The following is a 27,449-nucleotide window of genomic DNA, read 5'->3' as shown; positions in this document are numbered from 1 at the left end:
ACCTTTTAGTCATTTCTATCCTTCTTAGTTCTTGTCTAGTTTTAGTCCATAAAAAGTCCTCACGTTTTAGTCTTTACTTTTAGTCCAAGCATTTATTCTCTTGCCTAAATCTGGTACCAAGTCATGGTAGTGTGATTTTTGAATGTCTGACAAAAACTACATTACATTTTAGTTTTAGTCATCTTGATGTAAACTAAACTTACTTTTAGTCCCTTTTAGTCATCACAGATCTATTTTTGTTAGTCTTAGTCTAGTTTTTGTCATGGAAAAAAAAAAGGCCGTCGACGAATATTTTTAGTCATCATTTTAGTCGACAAAATTAACACTGGCTTACACAGAGGAAAAGACAAACCGGCAGGGAAGGACAGGATTGGTGAAGACTAAATACTCTGGGGGAAGGGAGACAGTTACACACAGGTGAAACACATGAGGTAATCACAGACGTGGGAGACAGGTAGGGATGGGCAGGAAGTGGCAAACTTAAAAGAGACACAAGGTAAGTATGACAAAATAAAACAGGAAGCACGAGACAAGAGGATAAATGAATTATAAAATAATATACTAAATAAAACCTGTAGACATGATATACAGTATATAACCTTTTCTTTAGATAACACAGCTGGTTTCCCAAGACAACAAGGAAACTCTTCCAGAAATAACTAGATTTCCATGCTGTCTCTGACAAAATGTAGTCATCTTGCATGTCCCTCTGTAATAATGGTCTTTTTAAATATTTGTTTTGTCCTGGCTCTTAGCTTTATGTTTTTTTTTTTTTTAATTTCATTTAGGACCCAAACATTTTCATTAAACACATTTGAGTGGATGAACCTTTTGAAAAATTAGATCGCACGTTCTCCTAAGGAAGTCGTGGTGAGTCCTGGTGTCCAGCCAGCTGAGGATTACTCTTCTAGTATATATGAAACTTTCAATTCTTAATTTATATCACAGGAAAAAAAACGAAACTTTTGCATGGCATTCAACTTTTTTTAGATGCACCTGTATAGCTGCTATTTTACATAATTTTTATGCTTTCTTTGTACATTTTTTGTACAATTAAAATACATTCTAAGCATAAATGGTGATCTAAAACTGACTGTATGAGTAATATTGAGAAAAGATGAAGTGCTGCAAGCCAACCTTCAAAACCGAGCAACAGGTGAAACATGCCTGAAAAAACAACCTTGTGAGTGCTGCCAGTCCAGAAAAGCTGTATGAGGACACAGGCCCTTATTTTGTCAATAAAACATCTAGTTACAGAATTTTAAATCTGCATAAAACATTGAAGGTTATAAGCAATGTATAAACATTTAATTGCTCCTACTGACATCACACATGCCCTGCAGTGTCATATTTGTGATATTTTTATCAACCACAGTGAATATGCCTAAGTAATTAACTGAAAGTCTGGATTTAGCTATGTCTTGAAAAAATAACCTTGGAGAAATGTCATCAAGACAATAAATGTCTTTTTTCATCATTAAAATGAAAATGATTAGACCTAAGCTCAGCCCATTTTTGACTGAATATCAGCAGTAAAATCTCACTTTTTGCTCTTATCCTCCGATCGCTACGATTCTCTCTGTTGACCCCTACCGTCCATCGTACTCTTCATACAGCTCCTTCATTTTCTTTCTCTCGTCTTCATCTCCTCTCCTCCCTCTCTTCATTTATTCTCTCCCTCTGCTCTGTCTCTGCAGTTTTTTTTTTCTCCTGGTTGAGTTTGCTTTGCCGTGACTGATTGGATCACAATGAGTCATCGTGTATCATGGATGCTGTATGCTGTGTGAAGGGAGGCTGTGATAAGTCTGCTGTGGCAGGCTGCTGGTACAACAGAGCCGGGTCGTCCTCCCTTCACCCTCTCAGCCCACGCCTCGAGATGTAGATACTACTTTGTTAATTGCTCCTTTTGTTAGTACAGACAGTAGGGCTGGGCAATATGTCAAATCTTTGAAACACAGCGATTTATTTTTATATTCAGTATAACAGTATAGTTTATGTTGATTTTAAAAAATGGCAGGCCTAAAACTGTTACACTTACAACAAATAACAGTAAAATGATCACTGACCACAAGATAATCTATTTGAAATGTTTAGGCTAAATAAGGAATTATCATTTTATTTATTTTGTTTAATTTAGAGGATTTTTATTATTAGAAAAAAATGAATTGTATTAATACTAAAGCAACAAAGTTCAAGTAATGCAACATTGGGCAATTTATTGTTCTCAGTCACCAAGAGCTGTTGGGAAACGATCTAATGTCTAAATTGTACAAAAATCTTGCAGCTTTCCTAACAGATGTCGCTGGAAAACCAAACTTCAGTAATTTCTTGTTTCAGGGCCTGTGTCCACAGCCAGCTCTGTCAGCACTGGTAGTGCTTATTTTCAATACAAAACCAGAGTAGTCCAGTGTCTCCAGCACTTCAGTTGTTTCATAGCTGCACTCACAGCAACCTCAGGTGAAAACAGTTCAATCAGGAGAGAGGTCATACAAGTTTTAACAAAAAATTATTATACAAATTTTAATAAAAGTGTGCAAAGTCTTTGGCAATTGATGAATGTGTGTTTAATCAACTGAAATTGTTCATTGTGATAAAACCAAACCATATACGTTGGCTCCCATATTAGAATAGAAAGCAGGCTCTTAAAACAAACTCATCTGCAAATGGTACATCATTACTGCCAAGTGGCGGCTACAGATACTGTACTTCCTGCTCCTTCTTCACATCAGACAGGCCTTTCTGCTGTGGTCACTGTGATTTCAGACACTGTACTAAAGTTTACCTGGGACAAAAGCCCTGACATTTGAAGATCTGTTCGTGGCTCTGCTCTCACTGTGCGAGTATATGCAGGAGTAGCTAATTAAGCTGAAGCTGGCCGTCGTGTCCCCAGAAATGATGCACAGCCAGGGCCGCCCTGGCCAAAGTGAGGCCCTAAGCAGACTCTGATATGAGGCCCCCCCAACACTGCAACCACCACCGCCCCATCATACTAATTTAACAATATTTATGCAAAAGGATCTCAATATAACTATAAGAAATATTATTACATTAATAATTAATACAACGTCTTTGCAATTTAGCCTGAGTCAGATGAATATTAAAGACACTTCTTAGTTGTAACTGAGTCATCATCAAGGATAACATACCAAAAATTACCACAGACCTGCAAACAGACAGAAAAGCTCATTTTTATCATTTTTTGTTGCAATAATAAAAAAAATGTTGATTTCCTATCTTTCCTTTTTTTAAGGTAATCACTGTGGGTTCATTATTTTCGTCATAATATCAACCCCATTTTATTAGATAGCTGTTTTATTGGGGTCTTCTCCTCATCCCCCCTCAAACACACTCCTGCGACCCCCCCCCCACACACACACACACAGCAGCTCATCCATTTTGCTTCTTTCTCTTCCTCACGGGTTTTCTTCTTCAGTGTTATCATCAGTAGCCTTTCTTTTATTAAATCACCATAAAATATATGTTGTCTTTATTCATTTATACCCACAATCTCATTTTAAAACAGCTGATCTGTCAGTAAATTCCTGATCAGAACCAGCGTGGGAGCTCTGTGAAGTTTTATCATAAACTAAACGCAGGTAGAAGTCAACGTTTGACAAGAGAGGTTGCAGAATAACGGGTGATAGACGCGATGAGAGCTTCTGTGCTGCAAATAGGAGCGAGAGAGAGAAGGAGAGCAAGAGCAAGCGCACAGATAATTGATCATGGATGCACCAGTCTCCAAAAAGAGATATCTTTAGGGTTAATTTAGAAATGTGTGACAGCCAGGTAAAGTTTATGTTTGGCCAACGTTGTATATGCATTACCTGGATCATATTTATTATGCCAACACCGGACTGATGCTCAGACAGAGCGAGAAGAAGAAACGCTCAAAGTGACCCCCCACAGTGATGAGGCCCTACGTGCTATGTGTAGTTTGTGTATAGGCAGGGGCGGGCCTGTGCACAGCAAACAAGTTGCACGATGTGGCCTTTTTTTGGTTTGGTTTTTCAACAATTCACACCCTGTTCAGAACCCTTTCAAAACTCCAATATACCGAATTGTTGACAGTATTTTTCAGAGGTGGAAAAAGTACAGGACTACTGTTCTCAAGTAAAAGTAAAAGTACTGGTATGTAAATCTACTCAAATAGTCGAAAGTATTTAATTTAAAGCTGTACAGTTAAATGTGATCATCATTGTTGGCAATCACAACAAAAAGACAGATCTCCAATCTGGTTGTTCAGGCAAAGTCACACGTCTGTAATAAAGTCAAATCCACAGCAAAGTTAAAATGTTACCTGACCTCATATAGAGTCAAGTTTGACACTTTTAGAGCTTCTATATTGATGGACACTATATATTGTTAAACCGGTAGTTCTCAATCGGTCTACCCTTAGGACCTACCAATTTCTTCATTGACAAATCATGACCCAAAATTTAAAAAAAAAAAAAAATGCAAATTTACTTTTTGATAGATAATTTTGCAGTTTGAATATTGGATGGAACAAAAGAGACATAGAAAACATGTTTTACACTCCATTTCCCCAAGAATACATGCATTTTTTTTTCCAATTTCCAAAGATTTTGAGAAATTACCTCATCACCATGGGAAAAGCAAAGTTGTTTTTGCAAGAACAGAAGAGAAATTAGTTAAAATATTTATTTTTATTTTTATCATTATAATGATAAAACTGAGTGAAATTACATGTATGAATGCATGTCCACTAAAGACTGCAGTACTTCTCAGACCTTTCAACACTATTTTGAAAACTGCTTCGTGACCCACATAACTTCACCCATGGTGCACATGTCTTAAAAGCAACAACAATCCACCAAAAACATGAGCAAACTGACCCCAGCAGGGATTAGCTGTGCAACAGGCAACATCAAAACATATAAAACACATAGAAATACTCAAGGGCATGATGGGAAACTCTGCCCTCACATACCCCAAGATTTGAAATCACAGTGGTCAGAGCATAGATTAATTGACTCTTTACAGAGTTTAGCTGACACTGGTGGATCAATAGTGTCAAATAACTCCAACACTGAAGACCATTTCACTCACAAAATTACACTTTGGAAGTTAAAATCAACCCGGAAATGTTTGGGGAATGAAAAATGAAAAGTTGTCACTAGGTGTTGAAAAATTGGCTTCCATGAACACTTAAGCCCTGTCCTTGTGAATAGATTACAGCTATTTTTCCTCTTGTGAAGGGCCTATCCTCTCAGATTTTTCTATTTCTGCAGTTATTAAAATGCTCAGAGAGCACAACCCTGCCATCAAACCTCACTAATCACTGGACGTTTGTGTCTGAGCCCCTCTCTCACAGTCAAGTTGTTTTAATTATAGCTGCGGCGTCCATAAGAGTGGAGATTGGTGTCTGACAGATCCACACAGACTGTATTTTTTACTGAAATATTAATGCATGAGAGCAGCAAGAAAACCACACAACACTTGTGAGTGAGCACAGGATGTTTGATGGTTGTTTTATCACATTGGCCACCTACGGTGTGCTTTCTGCAACGCTTGGAAATGTGTGATGGAAAAAGAACAGCTTCTGGACATTTTTTTCTCTCTTGGCAAACAGCAGATTCACAACAGTCAGGAGGAAAAAATTCTGTCAGAACGAGAGGTTGACACAAGAAGATTGAATGTGAAATAAAGCACGTACAACAGTGCTCCTGTGAGATGGAAATGTGTTGGGACAATGTGATTTTAGAAGCAGCATTTGCAGGACATTGTCAGAACAAACAATGGTGTTTAAAACACATAATATCTACTAAGAAGGCCATTTTTATCCTCCTGTGTATAAATATGAAATCTGTTGGTCAGATTATTGGTTCATCTCTGCTTTTTGGCACCTGATAGTCATCTCATTGACTTTCTGTCCTGTTCTCTTCAGATGAAAAAAAAAATGCATCAAAAATAGATTCATCTGGTCTTATTCCACCAAGTAGTCATTGGCTTATTCTTCCATTTTCTTTGCTCTGATTATTATAATTCCCTCTACATTTGCTTTAGTCAAGCTGCTTATCATTTACAGTCAGTTTAAAATGTAACAGCCTTCTTAACGCTGCGGTCTGTCCAGTACTTTATGTGGGTTTGTTTCAGACACTGGATAACTGCAAAACTCAGAACAAACTACTCAAGCAGATTAATTTCATTTAGCCAGGAACACTCATCATACATTTAACCATTTTATTGCAAAACTGACATACAGTTTTACTTGGCAGAGAAAGCTCTGCTCAATAGATGCTCCCTGGGTTAATCAAGGAGCATGCTTTGACTTTCCAAGTAGTGCATGATTAGAAACCTCCCCAGTTATGACAATCCGCATTGAATACAATAAAAGTAATTTATAAGCAATTAATCCATAGCGTTAATCTGTATATGAGGGTGCAGCAAGCTTTATGCTATAAAGGAGGAGGCTGGGGTGGAGGAGGTTAAGCTTTGCCAGCAGCAGCAGCGTGATGCATCAGCATTAATGCAAGCAGGGATTAGTGAGAAGTATGTCGTATATGAATACACCGCTGTGTTGAGAGGAAGAGCTGTGATTGGCTGAGGGAGCTGGGAGGTGATTATTAGGATCAGCTGGCTGTCAGCTGATCATGGCTGGGTGTTTGACTACCATGTCCTGCATGAACTAACGCTAGGCTTCATGACATCTGCTGTTAGGAGGAAGATGAAGTTGTTTTGTTTTAATACAGTGTGATTCAGAACAATACATTCATTGGTATTTTATAATCAATAGAATAAAAGAGTGGCAAACCTTCTAAAAAGCTTCAAATATTTGGTAATATTTTTAAACAAAAGCTTCTGCAGGCCAAACAGTGAGAGAGAGAGCAGTTTCTTTGCACAGATACATTGGCAGCATTTCAGTTCATGTATTTGTGCAGTCAGACAGAATAAAAGACTTTTGATCATTAAAAATAAGACATTACTAAATTTGGGGTGTCTAGGACTTCTTTATTTGTAGCCTTGGCATTCAAACAGGTATCAATATTATTTACTGACCCCAAATTTCAAAAATGTTGGGACATTGTAAAAAAAGATGTGAATAAAGCAGATTAGTAATTTTTTGAACCTATATGCAATTGAATGCTGCACAAAGAAATGTTCAAACTTGGGTTAGGCAATTTTGGCAAAAATCTAAATCACATCAATGATTAATTAGTGATTACCCTACTCTTTCTTCAGTTTGTTCTGTAAATATTTGTTAACTTTGAGAATGAAATTATGTGGCTAAATCTATATAACCATCTTTCTCTTTCAACAATTTTCTGCCCTTGTAGTAATTTCCCCAAAGGTGTACTGGGAAATGTCTGTTTATCTAAAATGTTTTTTCTCCTATGCTAAAGAGCAGTGTGTGTAATGCCACTCTGTGTGTCCCAGAGCGTTTTTTTTTTGTTGTTTTTTGTGCTCTATGAGAAGCATGAAACGGTTCATGAAGGTGCAACTGCCAACCAGGCGACTGGCAATATCAGAAAGTTATATGGCCAGCTGTCGACTTTAGGGGACAAATTCTATGGATAGATAGACTAGGTAATCAATGGGAAACACTGAGCTAATCGGATGGGGTGGTGTCACATGACTTCTTCCTGTTTTGGGTCTCAGGCAGGCTTAGGCCTTGCGACACATGGCTGCCTGTCACGTGACTGCACAGCCAGTGGTGTGTTTTTAAGAGGATGGTGAATTATTAGAGAGAGAATTAAAAGAGAAAACAAAAAAATAACTGGCATGGCAGGTTTACGTCAGTTAGAAGCTCTAAATGTTGGTTTTGATTGTTTTTATAATTTATCGCCCAGCATAAGTTCAAACTGATTAAGTTTGTTGTTTTATTGGAAATACATACACATTATTAATTGTATGCCAGCAACACTTTCCAAATAAAGTTAGGAAAGGGACAAGACAAAACCGGGAAAGTTGTGGAATGCTCAAAAAACACCCGGAATATCCTCCAGGTAAGTAGGTGACATGGTAACAGGTAAGAGTACCATGATTGGATATAAAAGCTTTTCTCCTGGAAGGATCAGTCTTTCACAATCAAGGATTGTGTGAAGTTCTCCACTTTGTGAAAGACTGCATGAGCAAATAATCCAACAGTTTATGAACAACATTCCTCAACATACAACTACAAGGAATTTAGAGATTTCACTGTCTATAGTGCATAATATCCTCAAAACATTCAGCAAATCTGGAAAAATCTCTGCACACAAGGGGCAAGGTTGAAAAACCAGCAATAAATGCCTGTGACCTTTGAACCCCCAAGCTCTGCTATCTGTGATGGATATTGCGACATGTGCTCAGGAACACCTCAGAAAACTATAGTCAGTTAACGCAGTATGTCACTGTGTTACAAATGGAAGTTAAACCTCTACCATACAAAGACAAAACCACATATCAACATTATACAGAAGCCACGGTCACTTCTCTGGAGCTCAGATCATCTGGCATGGACTTGCCTAAATAACCATTCCACATTTCAGACTGTTTTGGGAAATAATGGCTAACAAGCCCTCTGGACTTAAGAGGAAATGGACCATCTAGACTGCTATCAACAAAAAGTTCAAAAGCCAACATCTGTGATGGAGTCAAGGTGTATTAGTGCCAATGGCATGGGTCACTTGCACATCTGTGAAGGCAGCATTAATACCAAGAGGTTCATACAGGTATGAACATATATATGTCCATGCAGATTATGTCTTTTTCAGAGATGCTCCCTTTTATCTCAGTGAGACGATACCAAGACACACTGCATGAGTTACAACAATATGGCTTCACAGTAAAAAAGGGTGGGCCTAGACTGACCTGCATGCTGTCCAGATCTATCCCCCACTGAAAATTTACCAAGAATTACGAAGCACCAAATATGGAAATGAAAACCCCACACTGTTGAGCAACCTAAAACGTATTTCAAGCAAGAATGGGAAAGAGTTCCACTCACAGTACTTCGTCAGTTACACAGAGGAACTCTTTCTCATAGTCATGCCTTTTCATTAATCAAAACAAGATGTATTGATTTTTGATCTTCAAGAGATTTGTGTTTTTACATTAAGTCTTAAGTTTTATGTTCACTGTAAATTTAATTAGGTCTGACTTTTTAAATGATCACCTGCTCCATCCTAGGTGTAAAAGTAATACCCAAGGGTAACTCAAACAGGGCTTAAGTCCAGCTGGTGCACTGGGTATACATTTTAATTTTTCAAAACTCTCAGTTCTAAGTTAGGCATAACATTAGGGGTACAACCAGCCGGTGCATTTGACTCTAGAACTACAAACGAAACATGAAAAACAAGCTGAAATTAATACAGGTCACTGCTGAAAGCATAAAACCTCAACATGCAAAGTCACAGTGTTAATGTTGTCGACTTAAACTATGACTAAAAATGTTCACAGCCTTTTTTTCTATGACAAAAACTAGACAAAGCCCAAAATAGATCTGTGATGAATAAAATTGACAAAAAGTAAGTTCAGTTTTTGTCAAGATGACTAAAACTAGACTAAAAAGGAACTTAGTTTTTGTCTGACATTAAAAATCCATAATATTTCTCCACTGTGGGTAAATCTGTCAAAAACAATGCATCTGTATCTCTTCTGATTCTCTGCAGTAGAACGCAGGGACCCAGGTTTGGCAGAGTGCAGAGAACACACTACCATGATTTGGTACCAAATTTAGGCAACAGAATAAATGCTTGGACTAAAAGTAAAGACAAAAATGTGAGGACTTTTTATGGACTAAAACTAGACTAAAATATTTTTGAGTTTTTGTCATCTAAAACTAAGATGTGACTAAAAATAAGATGTGATCAAAAGACTAAGACTGAAATTAAAAACACTGCAAAGTCAATGGTACTCCAGAAGGAGAATATCTGGTATTAGATAATTTAATTCAGTGTGTTAAAATTGCTAATAGTTTACAAATACCCGTTTAATCAGCAGTAAAAGTGCTGTTTTTTTTATTCATTTGTGATTATTCAATCATTTGTCACTTGGGCATTTGTCACAGCATCAGTTTTGGCTGTACTCTAATCCTCTGGCTGTTTCTCTTTTTAGTTCCCTGCTGTGAACCACCCCCAAACTCTGGAGCGTAGATACCTGGGAATCATCGGCGGAGGCCTGCTGGACCTGCTGAAGGTACAGGATCATATGTCTGACAAATCTGCCAAAGCTCTACTGCTGCGTGGATGTTTTTTATCTCTGCCTTTTTATCAGGTTTGACTTCAGTCCTGCTTACACACAGCGATGAAAAGATACCCCGTCGCCACAAAAACGCCAACTTTCACAAACTTGACATGTGGTAATTGCATCATTATCGGCGTGTTTACGTCGTGACTGCACGGTGCCTCTTCACTGCTTCAGCATCTCTGGGCTCACATCCTGGTTCCAGCACTGCTGTTATTGCTGCGTCTGCACTGTAAACAGGAGCTCCATGTCAAGAATGTGGGCTGTGCTTGTGCACTTGTGCTTTTCCTAGCAGATAATGACTCACTGCTAACATAATGCCATCTCAGGGCTGAATTCTGCAAGGATGGCCATCTCTATTGGTACTAATCAGATTTTTTTTAGATGACTTTAACATTTTAATTAAAGAAACATGTCTGCTAAATTCTGATGCACTTGCTGATTCGGTAATAGTCTGTCTCAGTAGCTCTGCAGCAGCCATAGATATAAAAGTTACCTTTAGTCCACATGGTGCATCTTTTACTGGATTCAGAGCTCATTTAAGTCTGTGGAGACATGCTGAGACTCTTTTTAATTTATCCTGTAAGTTTTTACTTTTTTTTACACTTCATTTATAAATAAGTTTATGAATAAAGTTAACAAATTATTTCTTCACAAAGTTTCTTACTTGTAGATAGCAGAAATAATGTTTATGGAGATTTTCTTGAAAGTTGTTAGTGAAAGTGTTGTTCATATTGGTCCTCTACACCAGGATTCCCAAACTTTTTTCTGGCAACTAACTTTTTCAGAAGTAAAACCATTCTAACATCCTGAAATCCATCCTAATAAATATTGTTTTAGAGAAAAGGTCATGTTTTCCGTTTCCTACATTCCTGTTACTATTTCCATCCATTCCTTGAGGTTTGGGGGCTCAGGTTTTGACCATATCCATGTTTCTTTATGCTAAGTCTGTAAAAAAGAGGCAAGCTTTGAGGGATTTTCTTCAAATTTTGCACTAATGTCCATTCTGACTCAAGGGTGAACTAATTCCATTTTTTAGGTCAGAGGTCAAGGCCATTGGGACTCTTGTTTCTCCATTGCTCATAAGATTTCCACAACTCTCACTACCATAGAAATGACCCGTCTTCTGAGAGCCAAACAAATATTTCCTCAGAATCTTTGACTTTCGGAGAGGAAAAGATGATAGCTCTATAAGCATCAATGTAGCTTCACCATCTTCAATATTTTCATGTGACAGAGGTTGTTGGATTTTAATGTGTCCTCCAGCCATATTCTCTCTGCTTCTCAGGGCTTTTGGATGAGTTGTGTGCTTCACTTTGAACAGGAGTCCTCTGGTGTTTTTCTGTATAAGTTCTCTTTCTCATTGTGATTTGGTGTATTCAGTATTATCTCCTTTCTGCACGCTATATTTTTGAAAGTTATTACACATTTTTGTTTGAGCCAGAGAAAGGCGAATGTCACACATCATATTCCCCATCATTGTTTGACTTGTTCGGTGACAGTAGGACTCAATTAAATGAAGCAGCAGCCTGACTTTTATGTTAATGGCGATGACTCATGGTAGCATGACTGTTTCAGTTTGTTTGGATGTTCAGGGTTTCTCCAGGACTCACAGGCACCCTATGTGTGTTTTTTGTGTCATAGAACCTGCTGCTACTAGACCCGACAGAGCGTTTTCTTACCGAGCAGAGCCTGAACCACCACGCCTTCCAGACCCTGCGGCTGGTGGACCGGCCTGGCCCTCCCACACCTACACCTGTCCGCTCGTCCAAGAGAAAACCTCACCATGGAGACAACACCACCCCCAGCAGGTTAGAGCAGACACTAGAGCTAGCTGAAGCCAGTCACTATCTCCCTGTGATTCACATTCACTAGTTAATGTGTTTTTTATGCAAATGTGGCCGATGTTTTCCGTCAACAGCCCCCTTGAGGACTGTTATCTACATGATGTGCAGCAGTCAGTGTGGAGTGACATTTTTGCAGAATATATTACCCTTTATAAGAGAATACCGGCATTTTATCAAGCTTGGTTTCCTTTTATACCAAAACAAACTGACCCAAATATGACACATTTATCAACCAGAAGAGCACAAAAGACACAAACTTAGTCCAGCATGGCTAGTTGAAACATTCATACGAGTGCTAAATAACTGCACAATCAAAAAAGTTAAAATATCTAGTTTTTATTGTGGATCTTTGCTGGCACAATCATTGAAAATTGATTCAAAACCTCTACTTTTTCTAGTTAAAGGTACAAGGTTGAAAATTAAGAAAGTTGTTGGTAAAGTCACGGTGGCCTTCAGGCACAAAAAGAATATGCCAGTCATAACAGAATCGAGTATTTCAGTATTTTTGTCAATACAAACTCTTCAAAACATCACAACAAGCCTCTCATCCTTTCACCTGAGCATGTCCAGTGGTAACCATGGCTACCAGTGGAAAAGAGGTTATGCACTGACGTCATTTTCAGCAACCAGCATGCCTGCTCAATCGGGCTGGGTAGCAAAACATTCAGAAACACAGGAGGAAAACAGACTAATATAGTATCTGATCATAATAGGGAAACTTGATTGGTTCTGTTCTTACGCAAGCTAGACTGGTTACTAAGCCTTTCACTACCACTACAATATATTCCACTGTAACTTTAGCTGTTCTTAATACTGGGACTTTATGGCCACCGTATGTGCAAGTGTGAGATTTGGTTTTCACAGAACAACTTGTAAAATGCCTTCCGTAATATTTAGTGTATCCACAGCCTGTCTCCTTCAAATTTTACATTTTTCCCATTTATTTTCAGCTCTTTTCTGATTGGTTCTTCTCTAAGAATGACCATCTCCTCATCCAGACTGCACATTGTCACCCTCTTTAAGCCTTTGCACACTAGACCGTCTTGTTTGTCCAAAATTCTTGCATGTAAATAAATTAAATCGAGCTGATGTTGTGCTAATAATTATACGCAGAAACGTTCATCCATCATTCTGTTTTTGTCGACTGGTTCTTTTTTTTTGCGTTTTTTACCATCAGCCACAAAAATTTGACATTTTTCACTGCTAAACCTGCAGTCTTTAGCTCGGCAGTTTTCTCCACCACATCTGTAACATTTTCTAATGTCTGGCTGGGGCTTTGGACCAGTGTCGCTGACCTTCTTCTCCGACCCCAACACTCTGTTCCATTTACCAGGTTCTTTTACGTCATGTAAATCTACAGTGTCTCTGTTTGCTGCCTCTATTGCTTATGCAAACATGAGTGCTTTTGCAAAAGTCAGTCTGTCATCCTTTGACAGCAGCCTTTGCTATGTTCTGTCTTCATTTATGCCACGGATCACACAGTCTCTCAACATTATTGTCATCGAATCACCTAAGTTACAGTCCTGCGCCAGCTTTCCCAGTTCTGCTACATAATCACCCACACTTTGCATATTACTGTGGTGCCTTCTGTTGGAACTAAGATGCAATAATATCCCACAGTCGCTTCATAACACAGAGGGAGCCCTAAAATTATGACATTTTAGGATTTTATTGAAAACCTGTACATATTTATGATTGTTTTTTTATCATACCAGTCTCATACACCCAAGAAGTCCTCTGAGAGGTATCAAGGGCAATTAAAACAACAGTGTGGCAGACAGACATATACAGAAAGATAAGACAGAGTCACCACCAATAATCGTAATAAGAAATGTGTATAGGCATTTTATACACCTGTGGTCCATCACATTAATAAGACGGCCTTTTGTTGACCAATTATGGGGAAAATTTTAATGTAGAGCCAATGTACATGTTTTATTGCATTTTATCATGCCCATTTAAATTACTTAGCTGCATCTAAGTTAGGAGAAAAATTAAGTGCATTTGAATTTTTTTATGGCCCGCATAATTTTTTATTACTCAGAACTGTCACTCATATTTCAATTCTGTAGCCCTATTAGAGGTTACCTAGGCTTGATTTGTAGTGTCAGTCTTTTCCAAGTAACATCAGGCACTGCTGACAAATTAAGCTTACATTTTGAACAAGAAAATGTATTTAGTCTTGCTCACCAGCCATGTGCTTTCTTTTAATTTACCAAGCTTGTTTTCAAAGCCAAATAAACATTTTTAAAGAATTGTTTGGTGGCTTTTAATGGAGTATGAAATTGTTAAGAGCAAGTGGGAAATGATATTAGGCTTCCCATGCCTAAGCTATGTGGGAAAGGAGCTTCAGGTTGGTCTCAAACCTTGGTCCCCCACTTGGAGGTCTACAGCCTTCACCACTGGGTTCCACTTACCACTAACGCCCCAGTGAGTCATGAGAACCGAATCATCAGTGTAAAGAACAAGCTCAGGCAGACTACATATCATCTATATGTATTAGAAAGAGTAGGGGTCCCAAGATTGATCCCTGTGGAACACCTCTGAGCTTCCTTAATGCCTTAATATCTTAACATTGAATTTAATCATTGAGTTCTGATTTTACCTGACTGACTGCCAGTTAACATGCCAAAAAGCGTCTGATTTATTACATAAAGCCCAAAACATACCGGCAGCCGAGGCCTCCCACTTAGTCTTCACCTAGATGGCGCTAAATTTCTTCGTCTTTGCTACTTGGCAGCCAAGATGTACGGAGCCACTGTTTTCTCAGGAAAAACATTCTGCCAGCCATGGCCAGCTGTGCTGGGAATAGAGCAGTGGCGTAAAGTGTCATGGCGCAGCGCATCCAGGTGTGTCTCGCCACTGCAGGTGTGGGTTTGTTCATAGAAAATGATAGAAACGATGTGTTTTGACCTTAAGACTTAATGTTCCATGAGTAGATATGTAACCATCTCTGTGCTGTTTCTCAGGAGCCATGGAGGAAAGAGCTCAGGGAGCCACCGCTCCAGCAGCAGGGAGTGCTCCAGTTTGCCCCGGCATGATGACGTCAATGACGGCTTCCTCAACGGCAACATGCCCACGGCCATCAACCTCAGTCCCACGCTGCACCCGAAGAACTACCAGCAGCAGATCTACAACCACTCCACCTCCTGCAGCATGGACCTGGCCAGCAGCAACCTGCCTCATCTGCTCAGCCCGGGGGAAGCCAAGGGCAAGGGCGACTTTGAGATGAAGGTGTCTGACGGCCCCGGAGCAAAGTACCTCAAATCAAACTTTCGCTCACAGCAGAACCGCCATTCCTTTGTGGAGGGAAAGACCAACACACTTCAATCAGGGGACAAACACAGTCGGCACAGCTACATGGAGTCTCACACCTCCAACCCGTCTAAGTTTAGCTACCTGAACTTGTCCAAAAGCTACGGCACACTAAGCGATGCCAAATCAGTGGGGAACTTAAATGACGTGCATCTTTACGCGGATGAGCCGACGTCTCGCTATTTTCCCTCCAGCTGCCTTGATCTAACAGCTCCGGGCAGCCCAGCAGCACCTCGCAGGATGGACAGACTGGGACCTGGAGGGATTAGCAGAGGAAGCATGCGTTCAGACAGAGAGAGTAACACTCTGGACTCATCCTACAGGCGCTCCTCCACTCGCCACAAGTCCTCAGAGGAGGCCAAGTCACCTGACACTCTAGAGCCAGGGGAGGGTGGCATCGAAAGGAGCCACTCTCATTCTCTGTCTGCCCCACACGACCCTCTATCTTATGGCCAGGGCTACCAGAGCCCCTTCTCCTCCCAGCAGCGGCCACACCGCCACTCCATGTACGTACGGAGGGACCACCAGAGAACACACGGGGGAGACGAGGGGCTGATGGTGGGGCAGGGCGGGCCCACCAGAGCCAGCAGCCTTCAGCTCCTTTCTCCTCAATTGCAGCACCGCACGCTGCCTCGCCACTCTGGGGGCTCGTCCAGAGAAGAAGACATGAGTAGGGTCAGTCATCATCCCACATCAAACCTCTACTACTTTAAGAAAAGCCCACATGATCTAATCATATCAAATGCCTACACCAGTTTGAGTTGGATAACTGCTTCAGTCTCAGTTTCTACAACAGGATTTATTCTGATGGCAGCTGAAAATATCACGATGAGTGTGCCACTTTTTAGCCAGATCTTATTAGTTAGTTACGCTTAAATGTCAGGATTTACATAAATGAAGTTTATACCTTCTAATTAGGACATACAGGAAATGATCTCGGCTGTATAATAGGGCTGGGTGATATGGACAAAATTATACCTCAATATTATCTAGGTGAATGGTGATACATGATATGGATATTTTTGCTGTAAAGAAACAGTAGACGTCTAATTAAAAACTCTACTAGACATGATTCTAGTAAAAATCAAACAGTATTAATATCTGAGCAATACCACAACAACAGAAAAAGTCCTAGACAATCGTGTAAAAACGTAGGTAATATTTCCTTATACTGAGATTGTAAAACGTTGTGAGACTCTTGAAAAACTGTATGTCAAAAGGATAAATCTCCATGACTTTAACAGCTGGAAACCACAGATCTTCTGTCATATTTCATACCATAAAAAAGAGCACTGACTAAATGTCACAATAGCTTTCAGTCCTTAGAAAAGTGGGTAAAACTAGTGAGGAGTGAGGGAAACCTTTAGGAATGAGCGGAAATTTGCCAGCAATTTTTGATAAGTCCAATTTTTGGTGACTCAAGGCCCTCTTCTGACGATGTTCAGTGTACCGTCTACAGGGTTTGCCAAATTTTCTTCCAGTGACCCACTTTTTAGAAGTTAAAGCCATCATGACCCCAAACAACTTTGTTTTCCTTACATTATTTTTTATGAATCTGCCTTCAGTGCCGTCCTCAGCTGGTTGGTCCAGCTGATGGCCAGTGCTAGCTTGGATAATATTCATTCTGGACTCAGTCTGGTTGCTTGATTGATTGCTTGATTGATTGTACATTATTTATGTGTCATGCACAAGAAGTGCCCAACCCTCATGGGTTTATGAGACACCAGAAATAAAATTGATTTGTTTTACAAAAAGATAAATTTATAACAATTACAAGATTGCATGATCTTTTCCCAGCTCAGTAGTAAACAATGCACTCTGCCTTTTCTCCCAGGCTTTGCAGATGAAATCTGCTATAGCAAAGGTTCCTTTTATGAAACAGAATTCAAGTTTTTCATAGTCATCAAAGCAGAAAAAGTCTGCATTAATTAAGGACATTTTCCTAAAAAGTAAATCCCTTAAGTCATCATAAATTGGACAGTAAAACAGAAAATGAATCTCGTTCCCCAAAGTTGCACAACAAACACACTCTGTCCTCCTCTGGAATAGTATTAAACCTGCCAGTCTCTATGGCGCAACTGTGCACATAATGATCTCTGTCTGGTCCTGATCTGGCACTTTCCATTTTACGTGCCTTGAAAAATGCCATTTTACCTCCGTCACATCGGCTTTCTTTGAATGCTTGCGCCTTTAGTGGCTGGAACAGTGAGTTTTTATTTTTATTAGCCAGCATCCATAACTCTGACTGCAGCTCTGCTGGCGTTCAGTGGCTAGTAGAGCTTTGTTTTTGTTTTATTATGGTGGAGAGGGTGAGTGTTACAGGATGGAGCTCCCCAATGTTGCTGTGTACTGCAGACAGAAACGTCCCAATTAATAATGCGGCAAAGAAATTCTGACAACTCATTTGGCGACCCAAAAAAATCTCCTGCGACCCACCTTTGGGTCCTGACCCAGAACCATTGCCTGTGTGTGAAGATGCTTTAAAATTGATAAAAGAACTCATGTAATGAGGTTTGGCCAATTTGGCAAATAACCTGTGTGTATATACCGGGGCATAGATACTCGTGTTTATGGCCTCGCATGGCAGTGGCACAGGGCTGACACCGGGAGAATCTTCTCTTAAAGTCAAACTGTTAAAGGTGAACCACTGGCTGTACTGTGATCTACAACAGCATGAGTGTAAAAACACTTTAATTCTTCTTTCTGGATGTAGATGAGTGATTAGAAATGATAAAGTTTATAAATAATCCTTTGTGCAAAGGACAGTTAAAAACATTGAAGGTTTTAAAAATGTTTAAACTTTCTTTACGCTTTTTACGGGAAATCTAGATGAAGTTCATCTGTGCTTGCTAGTTATTTTGGCCCTGAAGGAGTCTGTAAGAGCTTGTAGAGGGAACTCACAGCTGGACTGAGCTCACTATTGGAAAACAGTGTGAAAAGGCAAGGAAAAGAGAGTATATCCTGGTTAATTATTCCTCCAGACACAACAACATCAGACAGGATCTATGGTAATCAATATTCTGTGAGCTCAACATTCAGTAAAGGTAGGCTGTAAACATTTATTGATCCTTTTTTCTGCTGGAAACCTGCTGTGTTTGTTTTTCAAGGGGGAAAACTGCAGAATACTGCTGAATGATGTTCATCAGATGGTTTTAGGAGGTGGATATGCACTAAGGCAGTAGTTCACCAGGGCCCCCTCTACTCATATCTAAGAAGAGCTAAGCCCCCAGGCACCTCTTAGAAAAAGTACATATCAGGGTTTGTTGTTGTCATTGAAAATATCCCAGCATAATAGGCCTACATACTCTTGTTTTTGACAAAAGATCTATAAATAAACTATCAATAATTATGACAGTGTGTTCAGGCCACTGTGGAAAAACAAGAAAACTCAAATTCTCAAGTTTAAAACTTTATTTATTAGAAAAAAAATGTTTAATTGTAAAAGTCATAGCCAAAACTGGGATTTTTTTTTTTTTTTTTGGATCATAAAGTCCAGAATCAAACAATTGTTTTCAGTTTGGTTCTTGTAAGCATTTGACTTCACACTGTTGTTAATTAACCATTTTAAAAACTTGACATTTATGAGTTTTAATATCAAAAGTTAAGACTTTGTAAACTTGAAAATTTTAAGTTTGTTGTTGTAATTGTCCAACTTTTTAAAATCTGAAAATCTGAGTTTATTTTCTTGTAAATATACAGCCTAATAATCCACATTTTTTATTTTGTCTTACCAAAATTTAGACTTTTTTGCAAAGAAAAAACAGACTCTCTTCCTTTTTTATCTTCTATGTTGGCTTTCAAAATATATGTATGTATGTACATCTAATTTTGACAGCATCAGAGCAGACAGGGTCCCGTGTTTTCACAACAGTTCATTTAAGTTGCACTCACAAATGGTCAAATGAGGAAACACACTATGCTCGACTTCCTGTCATCTAAGCTAGCACTAAAGCTAGCCTTTTGGTTGTAGCGTCTTCCTGTCAAGCTATCTGTCAATCAAATGAGACGTGCCAATCAGTGTGTAGTTAGGTTTTGCCTAAATTTAATTGAAACGATTGTGGTACTAAGGTGAAGACATTAGCTAATGAGACGTGTTTAGTTTTTTTGAACCAGGCTGTAAACCAGTTTATTTTTTGTGTAAAAAATGGCTTTTCAACACATGTTGTGTACGGGACTTCTGATGCTCCTGCAGCCAGCCTCAAGTGGACACTCGCTGTATTGCAATTTTTTGCACTTCCGCATTGGCTTCATTTTTCAGAACCGGCGGTTGCCGCTTGATTTGAAGACTGTTGCTACACACTACAGGCAACTGCAGGGTAGTGCTGTGCCTACAATTTCTAAAAATGCACTGAGAAACAGCAAAAGTTTCTGAAAACAGGTCAAAATCACAGGTTTTACTAGACTTCATTCTCTGCTGCCATGTTGTGTCATTGAATTCGGGGTGCTCTGTGAAAGAACGAGTTCACGAGTTGTAAATACGACCCAAGGAGACGTTCCATTTGCCACTTCCAGGCTGGAGATCAGAAAGATAAGTCGGAACACGAGTTACGACTACAAAAGGATGCATCGGTACATCAGTATCGCCTGATATCAGCCCTGTTGACGAACATTGTCCATCAGCATGAACTGATATCAGTAGCCAGCATTTGTCTGATGTGCCCAGTCAATTAATGCTGTCATCTGATATAGCTAACTGCTTTTTTGCTAGACATAAAAAGTTATTTATTGTACAAACTGCTTTGTTTTCATTGTCAAAGAGGAAAGAGAATGTTGGCACAGTGGGAGTCTGACAGCGAAAGAAGTGTCAGTTTCAGTCCAGATTTTCCAGTCAGTGCAATTTTAGCGCAACAATGATAAAAACCAAACTGCCTCACCATACAGTTTGATTAAAAATACGTTGATCTTTCTTAAGAACTCTTATGTTGTCCAGCCCTACTATCAGCTATAAGAAGCAACCAGCTAGGTTTGGCTAACATCAATTCTTGGTTATTTATCACACCTTATGTCAGTATCACAATATTGAAAAATAGGATTTCCTGCAGACCTTACATGAAGAGATTTAACTTTTGCCCATATTTAAGCCCAAAGAAAATGCATTCATTTGAAATAACCTCCTGTTTATCGCTTTTATGTCACAATTATGACAAAGAGGACTCCTATCACATGACTTTTTTCCAGCTTCGTTCAGTCTTGTACGTTATTTGCACATGTAGTTAATAAAGCCTGTGCTTGTATTTGTATGTGTGTGCTGCAAAGCTGAGCTCACATCATGCTTCGCTCATGTCTCCATCAACAGAGTGACCAGGCACCCACTGAGGTCACCCACAGCAGACCCCCAATAAGGGACTCAACAAGGGACAACACCGCATCTTTTCACTCACAGCGGAAAAAAAGCGAGGTCCGACATTCTGCCTGCACCCACCATTCCCCACCCACATCCGTACTCTCAGTAGACTGGATGTGGGTGGATGCTGCTGTCATGAACTGCTCTCTCTCTCTCTCTCTCTCTCTCTCTCTCTCTCTCTCTCTCTCTCTCTCTCTCTCTCTCTCTCTCTCCCCCTTCTTTCTGTCTCTGCGCATCAGATGCCTCTTCATTTTCTCTGTGCTTTGCTTGCCTTTAATGTGACTACCTATGAGAGCACAGTCAAGCTTGTCACCAGAGCAGTTTGAAATATATTTATCCAGCCTTTAAAGATGATGTATTACTGAAATGACAATTTTTAAAATCAGTACACCTGCCTCTCTCTTCTTCCAGGTTTATAAAAAAATCTCAGCTCAGAAAATACAGACATTCAAAGCTGCTCGTCTGTAGTTTTTATGTGACTAGGTCTTCTGTTGTAACTCAGGTCGGCTTATATCATGACCAGCAAGCAGAAGACGGGGGCTCGTCCAAAGAGAATCGCAACATCTACAGTGAATCCATGCCTCGGAGGGTGGGCAGCTTCTACAGAGGTTGGTTTAGTCACACTGAGGAGAGCAGCACCGTCTATTCATATTCACTTCACTGCTGTTTACTGCACTTCACAGAGCTATTTTACACAAAACTAGGGCTGTCAATGTTGATGCATTAATCACAACGCAAGTAGGGTTCAGAATGAACACATTTAATGTTTTTAATCGCAGAAATCATGTGCAATCAAGTTCTTTTAGATGCATCATAGTTTAGGTACCGTAGTGGGCAGCAGCTGGATTCTACTCACCATAGTGTCCTGCTTTTACTGTGATGTAAAATAACAACAACACTGCATTTTAATGTCTCTGTATACTTTGAAAAACTCACAGACAGCTCAGTGAGCAGGTCAAAACTCATCTGCACCTTATGATATCTAACACATTTTTACCACTCCCTTACTCTGTTTTTATTTACTTTTCTGTCCTTACTAAGTTATTTTTGGTTGGTTGAGCTTACAGTGCATATAAAAAGTATTCACTCCCTTGGATGTTTTACCCTATTATTGATTTAAAAAATCAATCATAGTCAATGTAATTTGGCATTTTTACCAAAAAATATGACTGCATAAATATTCACCCGCTTCAGGCCAGTATTCAGTAGAGTCTCCTTTGGCTGCAATCACAGCACCGAGTCTGTGTGGATAGGTGTCAATCATGATTGCACATCTGGACCCTGCAATTTTACTCCATTCTTCACGCAAAACTGCTAAAGCTCTGCCTGGTTGCACAGGGATCAGGTGTAAACAGACCTTTTCAAGTCCAGCCACAAATTCTCTATTGGACTGAGATCTGGGCTTTGACTCGGCCAACAAAAAGAAAATTCACCTTGTTGTTTTTCAACCATTTCTGTGTAGCTTTTACTGTATGCTTCATGTAGTTTTCAAATAGACTGATTGTCATCCAGGATTTTCCTATATTTTCCGCATTCATTTTACCCTCTACCTTTACAAGCCTTCCAGGGCAAGCTCCTGAGAAGCATTCCCACAGCATGATGCTGCCTCCACTGTGCCTCACAGTGGGGATGTTGTGTTTTCAGTGATGTGCAGTCTTTGGTCTCTGCCAACATAACATCTTGTCTGATGGCCATTAAAACACCATTTTTGCACTCATCCGACCAAAATGGCCATGGAGCCTTCCTCATGCCTTGTGGTGAACTCTAGTCCAGATTTAATGTTGTCTTCATGGTGTAATGGCAGCCAGAAATACTGATTCACCAGTGAATGGACCTTTCATCCTCAGGTGTCTTTATAGCACAATCACTTGAGACACATTCACTGCACTCAGGTGACCCCCATTTCACTAATTGTGAGACTACTAGCAGCAATCGGCTCGACCTCTGTTGAATAAGGTCAGTCACTTTAAAGGGGGGAAATGTTTATGGAGTCATTTATTTTACTTGTCACATATTTACATACTTAATCATGTTTTATGTAATTGACATTGCCCTGTAGAAATCTGTTTTCACTTTGACACTAAAGAGGGTTTTTTTGGTCATTTTTTTATCAAAAAGCCAAATTGTATTGACCATGATTGATTTATAAAATCAATTAAGGGGTAAAACATCCAAGGGGCTGAATACCTTTTATAGGTACTGTAAAAAAAACATCCTTTTAATAGTCATTATGCTTTTTACCTCTCCAGTACTGGACTGAAGAATCGATCATGAACATATTTGTTGTTTTTGTAAAACAGTTCCTTCTCCCCGGCCGGACAACTCCTTTCATGACAGCAGAGGTCAGAGCCGGGGCTCCAGCGATGGCTCGGGTTTGTCCAACCACTCCAAACGGCAGCCAGCGTTCGACCCCTGGTACATAATCTTTATTAACCAAAACAAAAATGATCAAAGATTATCTTCTGTACCTTATATTACCTTTAACGTCCACATTCTCATGACACAGCAGACTTACGATGTTTATAAAACTGTCTTACATTCTTGTTGCATATTCAGGACTGGCCCAGACACTGTGGTGTTGAACTCCTCTGAGCCGTCCAAAGAAAAGGAGAAGCAGGGTTTCTTCAGAGCAATAAAGAAGAAAAAGAAAAAATCTCAGATGGTAACTTGCATGTCATGAATATGTTTGATCATGTAGGCTATGTCTGTATGCACTTGCATATGTCTCCCTTCGTTCCCTTCCCCTCAATGCTTTTGCCTTATTGCTGTAGCACAAAGATGTAAAATCATATCTTCTTGTTGTCACATGCATCATGTCTCCCTGTGCCACCAGCCATGTTCCTCTTTATTCCAGATTCACGCTCCTGACGGACGGCCTCCTGTCATCAAGAAATGTCTTTTCCCTCTGTTTAGCCCAAAGAATAACATAAAGCATAGTTCCTCTGTGAGAGTCCTCCCTGTAGTGTCTTCTCCCATGGTACATTTGTTTTACACTATCCTACTCACCTCCTCACTCCATACCACTCGTCTGACACTGCATGCAAAAATAACACGACTGCTTAAATGTTTAAGTTTGAACTTGTCTTAAAGGGGAATTGTGGCGTTTTTTTACAGAACCTTGTTTTTACATATTTTGAGGTCCTGATGATGAATCCGTATTCAAAGTTTCAGATTTCTGCAGCTGTGAAACAAGCTGTTACAATCTTAAATATTTTAGGGCTAATGTGCTTCAAAAAAGTATGTCTTGATTTCTGTATGTCTTAAAGCTGAAAGCAGCCATGGCCTGAAAATTTAGTTTCTGGGCCGTTCATTCATCTGTCCCATTTTTTTAACAGTTTCTCAGGGAAGCCCCAAAGGAATATCCTCTAACTTGGCACAAACAGCTCCTTAAATGTAAAGGTCAACTGAAACATATTTGGTGGTCAGAGAGTCAGTGATGCCTACAAAATATTTTGATCATTACTGACAAATTTATTTATGCTTGTTTTGACACAACTTACTGAAAATGTCAAACAAAATGTAGTTGTTTCACTTACCTAAAAGGTCAAACATCAGCTTCACTGTGTCATCATTTATCCTGGATAAAATACTTTGCCTTATTCTCTGACATTGCTTTGAATGAGGTTGTCAAAATTATTAGTATACTTTTTTAACCATGCAATCAGCATTATTCCAAATGTGCTAAAGAAACGCAGATCGTCTGTCATATTTTTAGTTTGAGCTAAAAGTTGCTGCTAGCAACATTTTCCAAGATGCATGGATACCAAAGCATTGTCTATGTATTTTTTGCAATTAGAAAGTGTGCAGGAATTTGCTATTACATTTTATTGTCTAACAACAAGAAATTACTTAATATTTTGGTGTTAGGACTTATATTTTTGGTGCACTGGTATCAAAACACTTAATGATTAAAATTAATTTTGGTAGAATTGTATCAAAAATAAGAACGGTGGTTTTATGTAAACATTATTTCTGCAAATAACATTGAAAATAGAGATGTACAGTTGCATCAAATTTGGCCATCGTTTCCAAAGCAAGGATGATGTAAATAAATGACATAAAATTGCGAATAATGCTGAGGTGAATTTTGTTGCACCTTTCTATTCACAATTGGAGCAATGCATTCTCTCTCGGGTAAATAAAAAAAACAGACATCATAGTTTCCGTTCTTTAGAGTGTGTTTAAGAGCAAACACTATTTCCTCTTCAGCATTTTTGCGGAGTGAATAAAATGCACCATCATTGTACGTTCCATTTAATCTTGGAACTCGAAAATTCCTAGGCGTATGTCGGATACATCATCAAAAACGCACCCTAAACTCAGAAATCCAGCTCAGTACCCCCACTTACTAACTGCTAGCAAATGAAAGGAATTCATCACAGTTGCCACGTCGTTTACAGCTCCAACATCTGAATACCTATGTGCATGGAGCGCAGCATAAGTGTATGTGTTAGACAGGGGAAGTGATGTAATGGGGGACGGGGAGGGGGGCAAACTGAAGCAAAAGGCGCAACAATTTCAGATTTTGTAGAAAATCTGTGCATATTTATGATCTTATGTGGCACCAGTTTCGAACCAAGAAGTCTCCTGAGAGGGGCTTTTCCATAACACGAGGCGGCTCCTCTCAACTTGATTTGACTTGACATGGCAGCCCAGCATAATGGGGGATTTGCTTTTCCGACACAACCAAGCTACCTGTTATAGGGCACGTCTAGAGCTGATGAGGCAGCATTCTGAGCCCTCATCCAGCTCAAACACAGTCTCATCTTGACACTGTCTGATCGGATGGACTTTATGTTGTTTTAAGGCAAAAATCAAACTGTGACAGCACCACACGCTTCTCTTTTCCATATCTTTAATTCACGCTTGTCATAAAAAGAGACTACTTTCCTGCATATGAGTTAAAGAAAAGTCTTCTGGTGATTGATTTATGGATCTTTACGGAACAGATTTATGGATCTCTAGATAACAGAAATTGAGCACAATCATATTTTTGGATTTTGCAATAAGAATTGCTTGCTTTACTAGTGCCAGTTAATAAATTAAAGGCTGTCTATCACAGGCTAGAAGTTACTTGCCTATAAAAAAGGGAAAGGGCCAATAGAAGGGGTACCCCCCCCCCCCCAAGCTGGCTGGCTTTAGCCCTGCTCTAAAGCTGGACCATTCTCGGTGAATCCTGGCACAGCAAAACTGGTGATGGAAAAGTGTATCAGCATGGCTCAGTTTTTGCACGGTCAAAAGTCATAGTGGAAAAGCCCCAAAGGGCAATTGGAGCAATTGTATGGCATGCAAATCAATACAGACAAACAGGCTGCCAATTATAGTAGAAAGTTCAGGCTTCACTCAGTGAAGAGTCTCCTTATCCCTATGTGCTACTGAGAAGTTAGCTGTTGGGCTATGTGGTATGGGATCTTATTTTCCCACCTTCAGTAGACACAAACTTCATCTATACAAGCTTCAGGCGCTTCTCAAGCTGCTCATGTAGACTTTAGCACAGCAAAAGCCAGGACATCACAGTGGTTTTCAAATAGTAACCTCCTTTCACTGATATACTGTAAACTTGATGCCTCATTGGAGCTGGAATAATACTAAAATCAAGTCTGCCTGTTGCTCAAACATGTATGTAGTTTGATTTAATGTTTTTGTATCTAAAGATTATGCTGCAAGTTGGAGTTGACTTTAAGAGCCATTTCACAACTTAAAGACCCTGAAAATATAAAAAAAGGAAGAGCCTGTGTTTAGAAATAGCCCAATTCCCCTTTTAATGGTTGTGTCTGATAATTTTTAATTATTCATCTATGTGCAAATGAGTTATAAATCAGTCAGATCCATCTTTTAGGTGCATGATCATGCTAGGTTTTATTAGTGCTTTGTGACTGAGAAATTTTACTTAAACAGAAGAGAGAGTTGTTGGTGTTAACTAGATGGATCTGGTTGGTTGTTTTTGTGTTTGGTCCGTTTGATTCAGATCTGATTTTACCAGTGTGCCTCCTGTTTTGAGCCGAGGATGAACAGGAGAGCATTCGAGCTTTGATTTAGCACTTAAATTTGGTCTGTATTTAAAGACTTATTTCTATTGACAAACATCCATCAGAAGGGAGGAAAAAGAGGCTTTGTATCAAACATTTTTTAACATTTTGACCTGATAAACTGCCGACTATCTCAGCAGTAGTAATAGATCAGGATGAGACAGGTGTTCGAGATCTTTCTTCCCTTCACTTTTCTATTTTTATGTGACAGTCTGTTCACTTTCTGAGAGGGGGTTACAGCTGATGACAGAGCACAAATAAACACAATCTGGCCTCAAGAAATCAGGCAGTCAGAGTCGAGTTGGTGGAAAATCGCTGCCATTACTGCATAAAGAGTAAATCATTTAGAAAGACTAAAGCTTTAGATATTTAATGGATTGTGTAAATATTTAAAATTACCCACAGAACTGAATCAAACATGGATAAGAGGAGATTTTTCCTTATTTTACTCATGTCAATGAACATTCAGAGTGTCTGGATTCATGTGCATGTTATATTTTATCATTTTCTCTGACCAACCAGGAAAAGGTGTGTCTCCTAAACTTAGATTAAAGAGGAGAAAAAGAAACACTCAAATCTGTTTCAGACAGTGTATTTTTAGAAGTTTAAATAGACTTCTATATAAAGCCTTGTTTCTGATGAAAGACTTTAATAGTGAGTCAAGGAAGTGCCAAAAAAGAGTAAAGCTGTGAGGCCTATAAGGCATACGTGGTCTGCAATTTCAGCTCA

General features: G+C 39.3%; 1 protein-coding gene across 4 annotated transcripts in view; it reads left to right on the top strand.

Annotated features, from left to right (window-relative positions):
• Positions 1-27,449, top strand: part of LOC121512288 (cyclin-dependent kinase-like 5) — a 122,310-nt gene that overhangs the window by 86,102 nt on the left and 8,759 nt on the right. For 2 of the 4 annotated variants that reach the window (XM_041791469.1, XM_041791470.1), the window contains exons 10-17: positions 10,057-10,137; positions 11,830-11,996; positions 15,002-16,022; positions 20,644-20,745; positions 21,194-21,299; positions 22,992-23,106; positions 23,248-23,353; positions 23,546-23,668. In XM_041791469.1, the coding sequence (XP_041647403.1) occupies positions 10,057-10,137; positions 11,830-11,996; positions 15,002-16,022; positions 20,644-20,745; positions 21,194-21,299; positions 22,992-23,106; positions 23,248-23,353; positions 23,546-23,668 (1,821 nt within the window). The remainder of the gene's footprint in view (positions 1-10,056; positions 10,138-11,829; positions 11,997-15,001; positions 16,023-20,643; positions 20,746-21,193; positions 21,300-22,991; positions 23,107-23,247; positions 23,354-23,545; positions 23,669-27,449) is intronic. The other 2 variants (XM_041791471.1, XM_041791472.1) reach the window with 2 other exon arrangements.

This window comes from Cheilinus undulatus, linkage group 7 (assembly GCF_018320785.1).
Source record: "Cheilinus undulatus linkage group 7, ASM1832078v1, whole genome shotgun sequence".
NCBI lineage: Eukaryota > Metazoa > Chordata > Actinopteri > Labriformes > Labridae > Cheilinus > Cheilinus undulatus.
Note: the sequence above shows the minus strand (reverse complement) of the source record. Positions and strands in the feature narration are given on the sequence as shown.